General features: G+C 37.6%; 1 protein-coding gene across 1 annotated transcript; it reads left to right on the top strand.

The window, feature by feature from the left end:
- The first annotated feature begins 14,191 nt into the window (after nt 1–14,191).
- On the top strand, nt 14,192–18,082 carry LOC104227456 (uncharacterized). Its single transcript, XM_070146933.1, has 5 exons — nt 14,192–14,776; nt 14,984–15,232; nt 15,287–15,717; nt 16,777–17,047; nt 17,171–18,082. Exons 1-5 carry the CDS (start codon nt 14,192–14,194, stop codon nt 18,080–18,082), a joined length of 2,448 nt encoding a protein of 815 aa, XP_070003034.1.
- Nucleotides 18,083–18,304: the final 222 nt, after the last annotated feature.

The following is an 18,304-nucleotide window of genomic DNA, read 5'->3' on the forward strand; positions in this document are numbered from 1 at the left end:
CGCATATCAAGTTTTTCATATATTGCCAGATTAAAACCTGAAGTGACTATATCCACTATAAGAGAACATGTCTCCATATAATCAATGTGAGGATATTTACTAATTTTCTTGTGCCACAAGTCGTCTTTATGTCTATCGACTTGAACCTTTCGCACAAGAACACATTTATACCTCAATTGACTTTATACTTTCAGGTGTTGGACTATCCGTCCAACTTCACATTTTTCAAGTGAAGTCAATTTCATTGCGTATTTTTTATTTGGCCAATCTTTTATCCGTCCAAATTTCATGACAGATTTGATCTCAAGATCCTCGTCAATATTAATCATATTGAGCGCTACATTATATTAACAATATCGTCGACAATCATTTTATGTCGGTTCCATTATTACCCAATAAAGACATAACTTATTGAGATCTCTTTATTTCATTATTTTCAGGTACCTGAGCCTCTCCCATGAGGTCTTATGAAGTGTTATGTCGTGGTGCTCTTCTAGGGCACTTGCCTCCTTATTATGACCATTTTGAATATTTGCCCCTCTCCTTCTTCAAGGAGTTTTATCTTTGGAACCGATTGGTCTGTTACACTTCATGCGTGCCATAGACTCTGTCCCTCATGGACTTTATTCTATTTGGAGCATTAGCAGCTGAAATATGACATTTAGCTTTGGGTCAGCAAATGCGTCTGGCAATAATTTGTAAATGAATTATCACTTGAACTTCAAGTTTATATTTTCTTGTACGAGGATCTATATGTATTCATAATAATTCATTTCACGTATCACTTTCTCAGCTGCCCATTTTCTCCCCCTAATGTTGGGATCACCAACACATTTCCCAACCATCTTTGGGAACTCATCTTTGTGCATTTTGGTGGCATAATTAAATCATATAGCACATCCATATTTCTATATAGAAATTATTTGGTTCCTGACCCTGAACCGATTGTGATAGGGAGAAATTTTTATAACTTGGCTAGATGCGTACAAGTGTTGTTGTATATTAAATAATACATCTCATACCAAATTTCGTTTTTGGAAGTTTTGTTCTCATAAACAATGATTTAGCTATAATTAAAGGCATACAATTTCTGCTAAACCAACTTGGATTTAAACCAGTATTATTAAGATAAATCATCATAATTTATATTTTGGAATTGTACTCTAATAACTTGAGCAAGCAATCTTGCAAAAAACAAACTGCAAGTTGATAACAAATGCACATGTGACCATAGAATAGATGCATCTATTAAAATCATATAATAGTAAACGGTCCACATGGCAGGTGACTGAGCCCATATATTTATCACCTTTTATTCGTTCCAGAAATCAAGGGATTCAATCCCAACCTTAACTGGTATATCATGAGAATAAGCAGCACAAGAGAATTCTTGAAGAATCTTCTATTCTTCAATATATGTCAATGTAATTCTTAATTAATTTTTTGCATCATAATTGAACCAGGATGGTCAACCGGTTATGCCAACTAATATTTGTTTTAATAAACCTCTAGTTTACTTGTGGCATATGATTCCATCATCATGCTTATATTTGTGTAGTACAAATAGGAAGAAAATCGGATAACCTTTTATATTTACCCGGTATGATTATAGAAATATGAAGATATTCAATCTTCCTTTCATTTATAGTCTCAACTTGGCAACCACTTTGACTTATACATTTGAAACTCAAAAAGTTTCTTTTGAGACTTTACAATATCAATGTCATGAATAATTTTATTCATCTAGGTAGTAACAAATTAGTTTTTCCGGAGCTCTTAACAACTTTTGTATTACAAGATCTTTTATCATACCATTCATATGGTAAATGTCTCCTTCACGAAGAAACTTATATCATAATAAATTGTCATGGTCAAAATTATCATAAGCAAAATTATTTCTTGCTTTAATTTTGCCTTTAATAATTGATGATAGGCTATAATTGCATATTTTAGTCGATTATTACACTCTAATTTACTACACTTTAGTTGAGTTTGCGCTTTAATCACTAGTGTTTTGCACTAATTATGTGTTTTATGCCTTGTAGGTGTGATTCCGAGCTATATAGATGTTATAAAATGAATTTAAGTAATTTCAAGTTTTGAAGTCTGAGTAAAAGCTCAAGGAATTAAGCCGAGATCGTGTTCGGGGGTCAAATTTGATAGTTGAGAACAAACGAAGACTTGATGAGGTATATTACGCACTGTCTAGTAAAATGCACATAACTTTTTACGCAGAACTCCATTTTGGCTCCAAACGGAACAGGATGAAAAACCGCGGTTTCACCGCGACCGCGGCAGAACCGCGGCAGAGTGCGTCGCAGACAATTGAAGAATCAGAGGCCATGTTTGGCCGCGGTTTGACCGCGACAGCGGCAGAACCGCGGCAGGAGGCAGAAATTTCAGGGACTAAAGTGCAAAACACGGGATTTTTAGCCCAAAACCCTATTTTAAACACTAGACTCCGCCCAAGAGAGGCATGTATTGATTTTTAGAGTTTCTTAGGAAGAAAAAACCATTGTGAAAGATCACCCAAAACATCTTTCTTCTTTTCTTTGATTTCTATTGCTAGTTTATGATGAATCTTATCTTAGTTTGTTTACCCATAGTTATGAGTAGCTAAATTTTTTTGTCTAAGGTTTTGATGGAACCTATTGGGGGATGAACTTCTTGTTTATGTGAATACAAATTGCTAGTTTCAATCTTTATTTATTCAACTATGTTCTTGTTGTAGTTAATTGACAGGATCCTCAATTAGCTGTGCCTATTTAGTGTGCATAACTCGGGAGAGAGTGCATATTTAGGTTATTGTTGAATAACACCACTCCTAAAGTATAAGAGGAATCTATAACTGCGGGTTTAAAGGCGGGATTAGGGATAACGAAGCCTTGGGTGCAATCTTAAGTGAACTGTGTTAATTAAAGCTAGCTAGTGTATCTCGGGAGAGTGCAATAGTATATTACTGTGATTACTCGGGAGAGATTTATGGTAAGACGAGCGTTCATGATTGATAGAGAAGTGTTGGTACATTTGTATGAAGCATAAACAGAAGGGATTCCATCAATAGGGGAAATCTTTACCTTAGCTTTATCTCCTCATTGTTTACAACCTTAGCGTTTTAGTTTACAGCCTGTTTAATTTACTTGCAATCTTAGTTACTAAAGAAACCATCAACTTGTGATTCAAACATTTGGGAAGCTGGTTCTGAAGAGTTTAGTGAGTCTAAAGATTGTGATTGATAGGTTAACTCTCTGTGGGATTCGACTCCGGACTTGTAAACCGGATTATATTTGCAACGATCGCATTGTCTTTTTTATAAGGCATAGTTGAGCGTGATCAAATTTTGGCGCCGTTGCCGGGGAGTTAACGGAATTATCAATTACCATTGATAGAAATACAAAAATTCTTAGTATGGTCAGTTTTCTCTATACCCAACTTGTGAATATTTGTGTAATTAATTTTTCTTACCTTAGTCTATTTTTATTGTTTGGGTCTTGTTTATTTTCTTAGTTTTGAAAAATGGCATCATATAATAAAAATTGGAGGGATGGTAGTTGTTCATACTGTGATGACCCTTGTCTTTATTGTGGAGGACCACACTCGTGGCAAAATTGTTTAAATTTTCCCGGGGGTGGATTGTGCGCACAATCTCAAACCCATGAGTGGAGTATTCGTGATAAGTGTGGTTTTCAAAATGGTCATTGGGATGATTGTGTTGATTGGTCCTTCCCTTCCCCAAGCCCCCGCTATGATGATTCTATTGTTTTTGATGAAAATGATAGGGCTAACGAATTGGAAGAAGTTGAGCATGGCCGAAAGGGAGAGTTCAAGCTCATGTTGGAGTGCTTACTTGAAGGAGGACACAAAGAACAAAGTGCCTTGGAGGAGCTTTTGGAAAATAGTCTCCAAAATTCCTTGGCACTTAATCAAAACCAAGAACTCTAAATGCCCAAAATGAGAAAATAATGCTCATATTGGAGACCATTCTTGAAAATGAGGAAGAATGTGAGCTAAAATTTGAAGAGTCAAGAATTGAACCTCCGCCAACCGACCCCATGAGTACCAATGATGCCGAGAAAAATATGGACTTAGAATCAACCGGTGTAAATAAAAATCTGGTTGAGAATGACTCTAGTCCGGGGGAAGAAGAGGATGTCAGAATAGAAAAAAAGTGCAAAATGAAGGTTTGAAGTCACATTCCATGCATTTTTCAACATTAGAATTGTGTAGTAATATAAAAATTGAACTACATGAGTCCGTGAGGGACTGCGAGGTGGAAAGGCAACAACCATACATTTTACAATTTGAGGAAACAAAAAACCAAAATGACATTCCTCACATGAGAGCCAAGAAGTGCAAAATGAAGAATTTAAGGCTCGGCTCGATACTCAACTTACCACCCCATATTGCTCGTGGTCACAAGCTTGATTCCAAGCTAGGTGTTCAGTTCATATCGTCCAAGTGGCGAGAAAAGTGGTAAAATTGTTTGCGTCGTGCCGCGACTTTAAATTAAGCGCTTGTTGGGAGGCAACCCTATTTTATTTTATTTTATTTTATTTTTATTTATTATTGTATTATTCTTTTAGTGTAGATTTTTTATTTTTAGGAACATGGAACACAAAGCCATTGGAAGGATGTAACAACAAACTATTGGTTAGAACTAAGTGTGAGGTACCCCCACGAAGGACCAAGATTGGGAGAAGTCTGAGTACCCCATGAGCTGCTAGTGCTTCGGCCTTTGGTCTACCAGGGAGTTTCTTTTACCCTCTTATTAGTATGGTGTGCATTGAGGACAATGCACAATTTTAAGTGTGGGGTGGGAGACTTGCCTTGATACTGTATTGTAGTGTACATAGACATGGAACATGTTCTAATATTGTATATGTGTTGTTGCGTATAGTTGACTGTACTCACATTAGGAGTAACTGACTTGGCCCAACGACGGACGCTTGTCGACGGGTCTCTTGAGGGTCAAAGTCGGATCTAAAAAAAAACAAAGGTACAGGACTCTTCTTGAGGACGGACCACTTGGACAGTACTCTTGAGGGAAGTAGTCCATGTAGCTTCTTTTTATTTTATTTTATTGTTCTTTTCTAGGTAGTGTAGTAATTCCCCCTTGGTTTTTCTTTAAACCACGGTTCTTTTCCAAGGGTTTTATTTGAACCGGGTGTAGTTATTTTTTTTTTTGGAGTAGGAGGCATTGTGTTGTGTTTTGAAGTGAAGCAATATCTCTTGACTTTGTTATGCCTTGAGAATAGTGAGTACTTTGGTTGTGACGCTTAGGCTCAGTTTTTGACTCTTGTAGAAGTACCTTAAATTGTATTATCTTAACTTTGCTCAACTGCTTTGACTAGAGTGTCTTGATGAATCCAATCCTGAGTGAGTTATGTGTCATGCGTGTATGAGGTTTGTTGTATTCTGTGCATTGCATTTGATGTCTAGAACTTGCCCTGTGTGTTTGCAAAGTGAAATAGTAGTTTTGTTCAGTCTTGGAAGTGATATAGACGTTTCTTTGTTGAGCCAGATATGTATATTTTACCCGCCTAATTGTTATGTATCGTAGTTAACCCTTTTGTGCCTGTAATTTAGTTTCTTTGGCAACCACATTACAAGACTTACCCATTTGTTTGAATTAACCATCTATTTGAACCATTGTAACCTCTCATGAGCACTTGAATTGTTATGAACTTTCTAAAAGTTAAAGTGTGGGGTGGTTGGTTTGGCTTTTGAGTGGAACCGATGAAATAAGGAGAAAGGTGCACTGATTTGAAAAGGCAAGAGCCACTTGAATTGAAAAAAAAGGAAAAGAAAAAAAAAATATTCTTTGATAGTGGTGACTCTTGATATAATTGAGCTTATATAATGTGGGAGTTGATGTATATTGATGTGAAGGTGGAGTTTGGTTTGACATAAGTATGGAGTTTGAATGTTAAATTATATGTATTAAAGTGCTTAGGGAGGTGTAGTCACTCTTATATCTAAATGTATCCTACCCGTCCCGTAGCCTACATTACAACCAAATAAAGTCCTAATTGATCCTAGATTGAATGAGCTTGATTAGTGGAGTAGTACACTACGGGCAAGCTTATGGTGCATCTTTTGTGGCATATGAATATTATTTCTGAGAGTGAGTGAATTCTTTCTATCTTGGGTTCCTAAGTGTTCTTAAATTTTATTGTGTGGAACCACTTTTTTTTTGTTATGTAAGGGCACTTGATTCATGAAGGAAAGATAATGTCAGTGACCTCTATATTAGAGTAAGTAGGTGAGTTGTGAATAATGCGTGGTACTTGTGAGTCAAATCTTGAGGTGAAGATGTTACGCTTTTGTGCTTAGTCTATTTTAAATATTCTTGGTGTGATGAGTTAGGAAAATTGTTTAAAAAGACCGTGTCTATAAAAAAGAAAGTGTAGTTTGATTGCTCGGGGACGAGCAATGGTTTAAGTGTGGGGTGTTAATGATAAGCTATAATTGCATATTTTAGTCGATTATTACACTCTAATTTACTGCACTTTAGTTGAGTTTGCGCTTTAATCGCTAGTGTTTTGCACTAATTATGTGTTTTATGCCTTGTAGGTGTGATTCCGAGCTATATAGATGTTATGGAATAAATTTAAGTAATTTGAAGCTTTTAAGTCTGAGTAAAAGCTCAAGGAATTAAGCCGGGATCGTGTTCGGGGGTCAAATTTGATAGTTGAGAACAAACGAAGACTCGATGAGGCATATTGCGCACTGTCTAGTAAAATACACATAACTTTTTATGCATAAATCCATTTTGGCTCCATAAATATGGTTGGAAAGATAACTCAAAGGGCTACAATTTTCATGTTTTGCTTTTTTCCAAATTCAGAACGGAACAGGATGAAAAACCACGGTTTCACCGCGACCGCGGCAGAACCGCGGCAGAGAGCAGACGCAGACAATTGAAGAATCAGAGGCCATGTTTGGCCGCGGTTTGACCGCAACCGCGGCAGAACCGCGGCAGGAGGCGAAAATTTCAGGGACTAAAGTGTAAAACACGGTATTTTTAGCCCAAAACCTTATTTTAAACACTAGACTCCGCCCAAGAGAGGCATGTATTGATTTTTAGAGTTTCTTAGGAAGAAAAAACCATTGTGAGAGATCACCCAAAACATCTTTCTTCTTTTCTTTGATTTCTATTGCTAGTTTATGATGAATCTTATCTTAGTTTGTTTACCCATAGTTATGAGTAGCTAAATCTTTTGTCTAAGGTTTTGATGGAACCTATTGGGGGATGAACTTCTTGTTTATGTGAATACAAATTGCTAGTTTCAATCTTTATTTATTCAACTATGTTCTTGTTGTAGTTAATTGACAGGATCCTCAATTAGTTGTGCCTATTTAGTGTGCATAACTCGGGAGAGAGTGCATATTTAGGTTATTGTTGAATAACACCACTCCTAAAGTATAAGAGGAATCTATAACTGCGGGTTTAAAGGCGGGATTAGGGATAACGAAGCCTTGAGTGCAATCTTAAGTGAACTGTATTAATTAAAGCTAGCTAGTGTATCTCGGGAGAGTGCAATAGTATATTACTGTGATTACTCAGGAGAGATTTATGGTAAGACGAGCGTTCATGATTGATAGAGAAGTGTTGGTACATTTGTATGAAGCATAAACAGAAGGGATTCCATCAATAGGGGAAATCTTTACCTTAGCTTTATCTCATCATTGTTTACAACCTTAGCGTTTTAGTTTACAGCCTGTTTAATTTACTTGCAATCTTAGTTACTAAAGAAACCATCAACTTGTGATTCAAACATTTGGGAAGCTGGTTCTGAAGAGTTTAGTGAGTCTAAAGATTGTGATTGATAGGTTAACTCTCTATGGGATTCGACTCCGGACTTGTAAACTGGATTATATTTGCAACGACCGCATTGTCTTTTTTATAAGGCATAGTTGGGCGTGATTAATAATTTTTATAAGGTATGCCAAAATATTTTGGCCTATCACATGTACGAGACCAATGACATATTCATGTAACCACACAATAATATTTGTTCTCTTTATTTCACTCAAACCTCCCTCAAAGGTGAGTTGTGTGGTATTCATCCAATCATGCCTTGCATGTCTTTATTCATTACTTTTATCACATATTACCACATTCACCTTTAGGAATGGGTCTGCATTCTCAATGCTTATCACAAGTCACATTCTCTTCAAGAAATGGATCATAATCAGCGATGTGCTTCATACCAATTTGATGGTAAACATTGCCTTCACATTATGAAGGACTATTTTGAGAACCCTTGTTGTTCTCCTTTTATAATCATTGTGATGATTATTATTATTTGGAACACTCACGTTCATTGTTCAACCACTTGTATTCATTTAGACTTATTATGCACTGCTATCACATTTACTTCAAGAATGGAGCAATCAAGTGGGACAATTTTCATGCCTTTTCATAAAAAATATATTATTTTTCTTTAGTCATCATTATATCATAAATATGGTACATTGGGACTCAAACCTAATATCTTACCAATATAAAGACATGTTAGGCCATAATAAATTGGGACTCAAACCCAACTCTTATCATTATGGAGCATCAGGACTTGATCCCGATGTCTTACCCTCAATCAATGGCATAATAGGCTAAACAATATTGAGATTCATTCTCAAGCCTTAATTTCAATCACATGCCAAGAAAGTTATACACAACTAATTTGGATCTTAGCAAATCAAATTTGCTTTATTAAATAAGTGTACAAATCTCAAATCAGCGTAAAGCTTTATTAATCATTTGTAGCATCTATATGAAATACAATCGTTTGTAGTCAGAATATTTCTTCTAAATTCTATTAGAGTTTAAAAGGATCATAAAATCATTGTCATTTATTTATTGAGTCTCTCTAAAAAATATTGTTGTTTTCGGGGTATACCCTACCTATTGGATTTGATTAAACGCCATGACTTTCCTTCACTCAATTCAACCAAGCAATTAGTGAATAAATTTATCAAAAATACACCATATAGGTAACAATACATATATAGTACTAATACATAAATTCAGCATTTATATTACCTGGAAAGTGACATTATAGGTCACAACTTACCAGTTGTAGCTTGTGCATCATTCATATAAAATACTTAAAAATGGTAAGTCAGTAGCAAGCATTAAGTAGGTCATGGATACTCAAAAATACCTCTTCTAGTAGTCATACTAATCATTGTTTGCTTTCAAATGATACAACCATAAATTATGAAGTATACTTTCTCAATAGCTGGTTTGTTTTCCAAATTTCAAAAAAGTAATTAATCAACCTAGATAAAGATGTGAAGTATTTCTTGTTTTCTTCAAGATGATTTATGCTTTTAATCAGTGTGACCAATTTTATTTTATTTTTTATTCCTTTTTTGGTACTATATGCAAGTGTAAAAATCCAAAAGGAAAAAAAATATTCATCTAAGTAAAAGAAAATATTAAAAGCGGTAGGACAGATTGAAGATAGTTAACGCACAAATATGCATAAGACAATTTATATAAAATATCCTTGGTTACCATGACATGCATCATATCAACAATTAACTGCTACTATGATTTTCACATATAGAACTTCGAAAGTTTTATTCCATTCATGTGATATAAAAGATGTAATATTAATATGTGCTTATGCAATACAGGTGTAGTACGAAGTTGTGTGCATATGAGATTTTAAAGGAATGTCAAGTATAAGATAATCATACCTTCTTACATTTCATTACTTACCATATGTAGTTTCTCTTTACATTTAACCATGTGATGATATGTATAGCTTCTAATTGTAATCTTTCCGGATGTAGGAAAATTTTTGTAGATATATATACAATTGGTTAGAGACTCGTGCTGATAACGTGTTATGAAATAAAAGCAATTTAGTAAAACATGAACAAGAAATAAAAGCAATTTAGTAAAACATGAACAAGAAATAGAGATAGAGAGAAGGAAGAGATTTTCTTCTTCAATTGTGTGTATTTTTCTATCTATTACAATGTCTTTATATAGGCATAAAAAGTGAAGAAAATATGTCATGGAATCAGGGGCGGATCCAGGGTGTAATATACGGGCTCTAGGGAACCCAGTAACTTTTGCGTAAACCCTGTATTTTTATTAAAAAAATTATTAAATATCTATTTGTGAACCCAGTTATTATTGTATATTAATTTGAAATTGCGACAGGAACCCATAAACTTAAAATTCTGGATCCGCCTCTGCATGGAATATGTCATTGAACATACAAAATATGTTATTGAATATGTCATTAACCATTTGAGATAAAGATCATGGAAAAAGAGTAGATATCCACCATAATATGATATTTATCATAACAGTTGAATTTTTTTTTCCACCTTCCAACTTGCCTCGTAGCCGAAGTTTGGCTTCCTCCCGCACTCAAATGCGATATTATATCTTTGAATAATTTTGGGAGTGACCAAATCTTAAGGTTTTTTAATGGCAAATATTGGACGCATATGTCAATTGAAAGAAAATCTCCAGAATATAAATTACTTTTAACGATAACTTACAAACTAAAGGACAACGTTTATACATTAAAGATGAAAATTAAACTGCATGTACAGTTCTAATTAAATCTAACCATTTGAAGTTCGTAAAGTGATTTTTCGAGCACTGTATAGAGTGTATAGCAAGGCACAGCTATGTTCTTGCCAGTCCTGACTCGTCAAAAAATCTTCTGTAGAAAATATATATATATATCTTGACTGTGAGCATATCTCCTGTTACGAATACTATTTTAAAAAGGCAAAATTGATCGAGCTATTGGTTATTAGATCTTGACTGTAAGCACCTGCTTGAGATTATATGTATGATGGCTGAAACTAGGGCCAGGGGCGTTCCTAAAAAAGTCGAAAAATCGAACTAAACCAAATCGACAAAATAAAATTGATATTTTTTTGTTTGGTTTATTTTGGTTTTGAATTTTAAAAACTGATCAAATTTGGTTTGATTTTGTTTTAATAAAAAAATCAAAAAAATCGAACCAAACCGACTATAAAAGTAGCTATTTCAAATTTATTATTACACCTATGTATATTTTTGTACAAAGTTTCTAAAATTTTATGGTACATGTTAATCGTTTGCACTTTTAATACAGCTAGTTCTTTGTCTTTACATTCTACTTTGATTGGTAGCTTTCCTTTGCTAAGTATAAGAATCCATTTTATATTAAAAATAATTTATTTTTAATTGAGTCCTTAAATTATTCATCACTATTTGATTCAATTATTATCAATATATCTTGGTAAATGATAGATTTCTCAAAGGGCAATTGTTGCCATAGTGTTACGTTGAAAATATATTCGCCGGAATATGTGTTTGGTAGTGTATGTCTCATATTTAAGAAAAACCGATAAAACCCCAAAAAATCGATAAAACCCAACATAAACAGAATAGATAAAAACCGACTTAATTGGTTTGATTTGGTTCTAATATTTGAAAAACTGACTTACTTAGTTAGATTTCTTTTTAGGAAAAGACCGATCCAAACCGAACCATGAACACCCCTAGCTGAAATCAAAACTTATATCTAGTGGTACAAGTTGGGATGGATGCAATTCTCAGGGGTCGTTTGGTAATGATGGATAAGCAAAAGTAATTGATAATAGGCTATATAGTTGTTATTTACACTATAATTGCCCATGCTTTGTTGTTGTTTTATATTGTAAGTTGCAAATAAAATGCTTTAATTAATGTTATTTGGTTTCGCAGGGAATATAAGATGTGAGGAAGCAACATGAAGTGTTTAGAGGCAATAACGTGAAGAAAACACCCACTCAAGAAGTACCCAAACACAAAAGAGCAAAAAGAGAAGGAACACGGAGACAAAAAGGCCAGCATACTTACTGCGGTTGCCACCGCGTTCCGCGCCGCGGTTGGAGTCAGTGTTCTCCGCGGTCAGCGCCGCGGTCGACGCCGCAGCCACGGCGACATGTTCACAGTCCAGAAATTTAAGGGGCCAAAGTGTCAATTCGGAAAAGCTTTTGTAAAACCCTTATAAGATGTAGGAAACTCGCCCAAGAAAGGGAGGGATTATTTTGAGATTACTTTTGCAAGAAGAACAAGTGTGAGAGATCACCCAAAACATCATAGTTCTTATTCTCTTCTATTTTTCTTGCAATTTTCCATTATGAATATTTTCGTAGTTTATTCTTACGTTGTCATGAGTAGCTAAATACTTTAATCTAAGGTTTTGGTGAAACCCGTTGGGGATGACTTGGTTGTTATATTAATATAGTTTGAATTAGTTGTTAATCTCTATTTGTTCATCTACGTTTTGATTGTGGTTAGTTGAAAGGGCCCTCGATTATCCGTTCCTATTTATTATGTATCTTCTTGAGAGAGAGTGCATATTTAGGTAGTTGTTTGAACAACATCACTCCCGAAGTATAGACGAGAGTCATAACCGAGGGTTTAGAGATTGGATTAGAGATAATGATACCTCGGGTGCAATCTAAAAGAACGGTAATGTGAATCTAGCTAGCGTAGCTTGAGAGAGTGCGTATAGTAAATTATCATAATTGCTTGAGAGAGATTTATGATAGCTGGAGAGTTCTTGATTGATAGAGACAACTAAGGCATCGCTATAAGAAACGTACAACCAAGGAAATCACCAACGGGGAAACCATTACCTTAGACCTTATTCCAACTGTTTACACATCAAGCATAGTTAATTTTCAGCTGTTAATTATTTTCAAACTTTAGTTGTTAGAAATATCATCAATTGTGAATTACAAAGTTTGGGAAAAATTGATTCTGTGAATTTAGTAAATCCGTGAAAAGTAATTGATAGGTTAATTCTCTGTAGTTCGACTCTGGGCAGAATTACTCAGATTATATTTGCTACGTCCGTGTGTGTCTTTATATAAGGCATAGTTTGGCGTTATCAAATTTTTGCACCGTTGCCGGGGAATTAACGGTGTTATCAATTACAATTGAGATAAGTACAAAAATTCTAAGTGTAGTCAGTTTTCTCTATACCCAATCTTTTCATTGAAATTCTAACGTTTGAACTCTTGTGGAAAGCAGGTGTATGCCTAGAAGTTCTTCGAGGACTGGAGAACTGCTAGAAGGACTCTCAGACCCCGAGAAAACATTCAGGGCATTGAACCTTACCAACAAAAGACTTCAACAATCTCAACAATTACACCAACTCGAATTTGACATGGGTGACGCAGATAACGTCAACAGAAACGTCAGGAATGAGCCAGCTGACTTAAATGTCAGAGGGGTGGCACCTCTTGTGCCCGAAGCTGCACTTTATGACTCTGATAATCTAGCCACTGCCATAGCTGTGCCCGCAATTCAAGCGGAGACATTCCAGATCACCAAAAACATGCTGCATCTGCTGCAGAATAAAGGACTGTTCTCCGGGTCACACATTGAAGACCCGCAACAATACTTGAAAAATTTTCTGTCAATTTGTATGACCCAAAGGCAGCCAAATACAACTCCAGAAGCTATCAAGCTGCTACTGTTTCCATTCTCGGTAACCGGGGAAGCTCAGACTTGGCTAAATTCGCTCCCTGGGAGGAATTAGTCAAGCAGTGCCTGAACAAGTTCTATCCGCCTAACAAAACTGCAAAACAGATTGATGACATATTGCAGTATAGGCAGCAGTCCTTTGAGTCCTTGCAAGAAACTTGGGAAAGATTTAAAGGGATGTTAGTGAAGTGTCCTCACCATGGCATTCCAGACCAGATGCTCGGCCAGAGATTCTACATGGGGCTAGCTGACAATTTGAAAGCAAATGTGGATGCGTCAGCTGGAGGTGCATTTTTAAGTAAAACATTCACTGAGTGTAAAATCCTTCTCGATAAGATGTCACAAAATTCGGGGTGGATGACTAGAGGTACAACACTGGCACCTATAGTGCATTCAGTTCCTCTTGACCCAAATAATTCGCATGCAGGGAACATGGCCACACTCATGACCTAGATGAGCATATTGACAAAGAAGATTGATGAGATGGGTACAAAACAGGTGCACATTGTTGATACAACAAATAAGGGACTGTGTACACCTTGTATTAATCAGTCTTATGTGTGTTCATGGAGCGGAGAAGGTGAAAATCAAGGGGCAAGGGAAGATATGAATTATGTCAACAACTATGGGGGTTAGAGGCAAGGAGCACAGCAGTGGAGACCGCAGCAAAATCAGCAGTACAGGCCTAATATGCAGCAGCCTGGGGGTATGCACACTCAAAACCAATTGGTGCCAGTACCATATCAGAAACCACAGGGCTATCCACAGCAAAATCAGCAACAATTGACATACCAACCACCCCCTCAGCAGCAAGATAACAACATGGTGGAAATCAGGGGTATGCTTCAACAACTCATCAGGACAAATAATAAAGTGCAAGAAAAATTGGCAGTGCATGATTCAGCCATAAAGAATATTGAAACGCAGCTGGGTCAGCTATCCATGGCTTTGAACAACCGTCCTCAGGGAACTTTTCTTGCAGACACAAACATAAACCCCAAGGACCAAAACCCGAATCAGCTGATGGCAGTAATTCTTCGAAATGGGAGAGATTTAGACAGAGAGCAGGAAATTGCACAAGCCAGCAAGGACACTACACCAGCCACTCCAGTTCAATTAGAGATAGAGGAACCAACAGAACTTACTGAAGTGGTGGTTGAGCAGAGTCAGGAGGAAAAAGGCAAAGAAAAGATGAATGAGCAAGTTGCAAAACAGGTGGCACCTCTTGTGCCAGAAAATTCTAACAGAGAGAAGCCAACAAGTAATGCACAAAGGGTGATACCTACACCCTTCCCTTAGAGACTGGTCAAACAAAAGAAGGCAAACCAATATAAGAAGTTCATGGAGATGTTGCGTCAAATTCAGTTGAATATTCCTTTGATGGATGCCTTGAGGGAGATGCCCGGTTATGCTAAGATGATGAAAGATCTAATGTCACAGAGGTTTGATTTTTAGGATCTATCCACTGTAACTTTGACACAGACCTGCAGCGCAGTGGTGGCAAAACCGATGGCTCAAAAGATGTCGAACCCAGGTAGCTTCACTATTCTATGCACAATTGGAAGTTATGCCTTTGCAAAGGCGTTGTGTGATTTAGGAGCCAGCATAAATCTGATGTCGCTGGCTGTGTACACCAAACTGGGCATTGGAAGAGTTAGGCCAACTTTGATGCTGCTACAACTGACTGACCGCACAGTGAAGAGGCCCACTGGTATTCTTGATGATGTGTTGGTACAAGTGGGGAAATTCGTGTTCCCTGCAGACTTTGTTATCTTGGATTGTTAGGTGGATGAGGAGATACCCCTTACTTTAGGGAGACCATTTTTAGCCACGGGGAGAGCACTGATCGACTGTGAAACTGGGGAATTAAAAATGAGATTGAACGATGAAGAAGTCATATTCAATGTTCAGCAATCTATGAGGAGACCCAGTGAATATGCTAATTGCTCTCTAGTGGAAGCAGTGGATGTAATCCTGCAAGAAGATGATATGACCCTAACTGTAAAAGATCCATTGGAGGCATGTCTGACGAATTTAGAAGAAATGGATGGTGAAGGGTTAGTTGAATGGGTCATGGCACTGGAAGGCCGAGGATTTTGGTCAAGGGAACCTCAGTTCGAGTCCTTTGAGCTAGAAAAAAGGGCCACTCCTCCAGCAAAGCCATCAATAGAGGAACCACCCAAGTTGGAACTGAAGCCACTCCTAGATCACCTCAGGTATGTGTTCTTAGGCCTTAATTCGACCTTGCCTGTTATCATGTCATCCTTTTGTTAGATGTGCAGGTAGAACGGCTCGTACAGGTATTGCAGGAAAATAAGACTGTCATTGGCTGGACCATGGCAGACATAAAGGGTATCAACAGTCTTCTGTATGCATAAGATTCTCCTGGAAGAGGGGAACAGACCTTCCAGGGAACACCAGCGAAGGCTGAACCCAAACATGAAAGAGGTTGTAAAGAAAGAAGTAATCAAATGGTTAGATGCGGGAATCATCTTCCCCATCTCTGATAGTAATTGGGTCAGCCCTGTACAATGTGTGCCGAAAAAGAGGGGAATGACTGTTGTAAAAAATGAGAACAATGAGTTGATCTCAACTCCTACAGTCACAGGGTGGCGTATCTGCATGGATTATAGGAAATTGAACACAGCCACCCGCAAGGACCATTTCCCCTTACCTTTCATTGACCAAATGTTGGACAGGCTGGCTGGGTGATCGCACTTCTGTTTCTTGGATGGATATTCGGGGTACAATCAGATATCAATAGCCCCCGAAGATAGAGAGAAAACGTCCTTCACTTATCCTTATGGCATCTTTGCCTTTCGGAGAATGCCTTTTGGGCTTTGCAATGCACTCACGACTTTTCAACGGTGCATGTTAGCTATCTTCACAGACATGGTGGAGGATATTATAGAGGTCTTTATGGATGATTTCCCCGTGGTGGGAGATTCATTCGAAGACTGTCTTCACAACTTAAGGAGAGTGCTTAAAAGATGTGTGGAGACAAACTTAGTGCTAAACCGGGAGAAGTGCCATTTTATGGTATAAGAAGGTATAGTCCTGGGGCATCGAGTGTCCAGTAAAGGAATTGAGGTCGACCATGCTAAGGTTGACGTGATTGAGAAGTTACCAATGCCCACTTCAGTCAAGGCGGTGAGAAGTTTTCTTGGACACGTTGGGTTCTACCGGCGTTTCATAAAAGATTTTTCCAAAATTGCTAACCCATTATGCAAACTCCTTGAAAAGGATCAGCCCTTTGTGTTTTCTAATGATTGCAGGTTGGCATTTGAGGAACTGAAGAAGAGATTGCTCACTGCACCCATCATTGTTGCACCCAACTGGGAGCAACCATTTGAGCTCATGTGTGATGCCATCGACTATGCTATAGGAGCAGTATTGGGGCACCGAAAAGATAAGCTAATGCACCCGATTTACTATACAAGCAGAGTGCTAAGCAGTGCACATATCAATTACACAGTGACGGAGAAGGAGATGTTGGCGATGGTGTTTGCGTTTGACAAGTTCCAATCATATCTGATTGGTTCCAAGGTAATTGTATACACTGACCATGCAGCACTCAAGTACCTAATTAAGAAAAAGGAGACTAAGCCGTGCCTGATTCGTTGGGTGCTACTGTTGTAAGAATTCGACCTCGAAATTCATGACCGTAAGGTCACAGAAAATCAAGTCGCTGATCATCTATCGCGACTTGAAGGAGCTAAAAAATCAGTCGAGGTCGAAGAGATCCTGGAAAGCTTTCCAGACGAGCAGCCGCTCGCAGCCAGTCTTGAGGATGCGCCATGGTATGCAGATTTTGCAAACTACCTGGCCTGCGGTATTGTTCCCTATGACCTTTCATCTATCCAAAAGAAAAAGTTTTATCGTGATTGCTGCATGTATTATTGGGACGAGCCTTATTTGTTTAGAATCTGTGTTGATAATATGATCCGGAGGTGTGTCCCCGAGATAGAACAATCTTTTGTTTTGCAGGCTTGTTACACATCAGCATATGGAGGACATTTTGGAGGAGCTAGGACAGCTGCGAAAGTGCTAGAGGCCGGGTTCTTTTGGCCAACAGTGTTTAGAGATGCACACCTATGGGTGAAGGGCTGCGACGAATGTCAGCGAACCGGGAACATTTCCTGTCGCCATGAGATGCCCATGAACCCGATTCAAGAGGTAGAGGTGTTTGATGTTTGGGAGATTGACTTCATGGGCCCCTTCGTCAGCTCATTTGGCAATAAATACATACTTTTTGTTGTGGATTATATGTCTAAATGGGTGGAAGCTACAACGTTGCCCACTAATGATGCAAGAGTGGTGATAGGTTTTGTGAAAAAGAATATATTCACCCGATTTGGGATACCAAGAGCGAACATCAGTGATGAAGGCACTCACTTCTGTAACAGAGCCTTCGAGAAATTGCTTGCAAAGTATGATGTACTTCACAAGGTGGCTACCCCTTACCATCCACAAACCAGTGGGCGGGTTGAAGTGTCCAACAAGGAGATAAAAAGTGTACTAACCAAGGCGATGAATGCCACACGAACTGATTGGGCAAAGAAGCTTGATGACGCATTCTAGGCCTATAGAACTGCGTTCAAAACACCAATAGGTATGTCACCATACAAGTTGGTATTTGGGAAGGCCTGTCACCTGCCTGTGGAGCTAGAACATCGAGCTTGGTGGGCACTGAAACAATTGAACATGGATCCCGAAGCAGCTGGACAAAATCGACTGACAAAGTTGCATGAGCTGGAAGAATTTAGATATCAAGCCTTTGAAAGCATGAGGCTCTACAAGGAA

The sequence above is a fragment of the Nicotiana sylvestris genome, chromosome 1 (assembly GCF_000393655.2).
Source record: "Nicotiana sylvestris chromosome 1, ASM39365v2, whole genome shotgun sequence".
Classification (NCBI taxonomy): domain Eukaryota; kingdom Viridiplantae; phylum Streptophyta; class Magnoliopsida; order Solanales; family Solanaceae; genus Nicotiana; species Nicotiana sylvestris.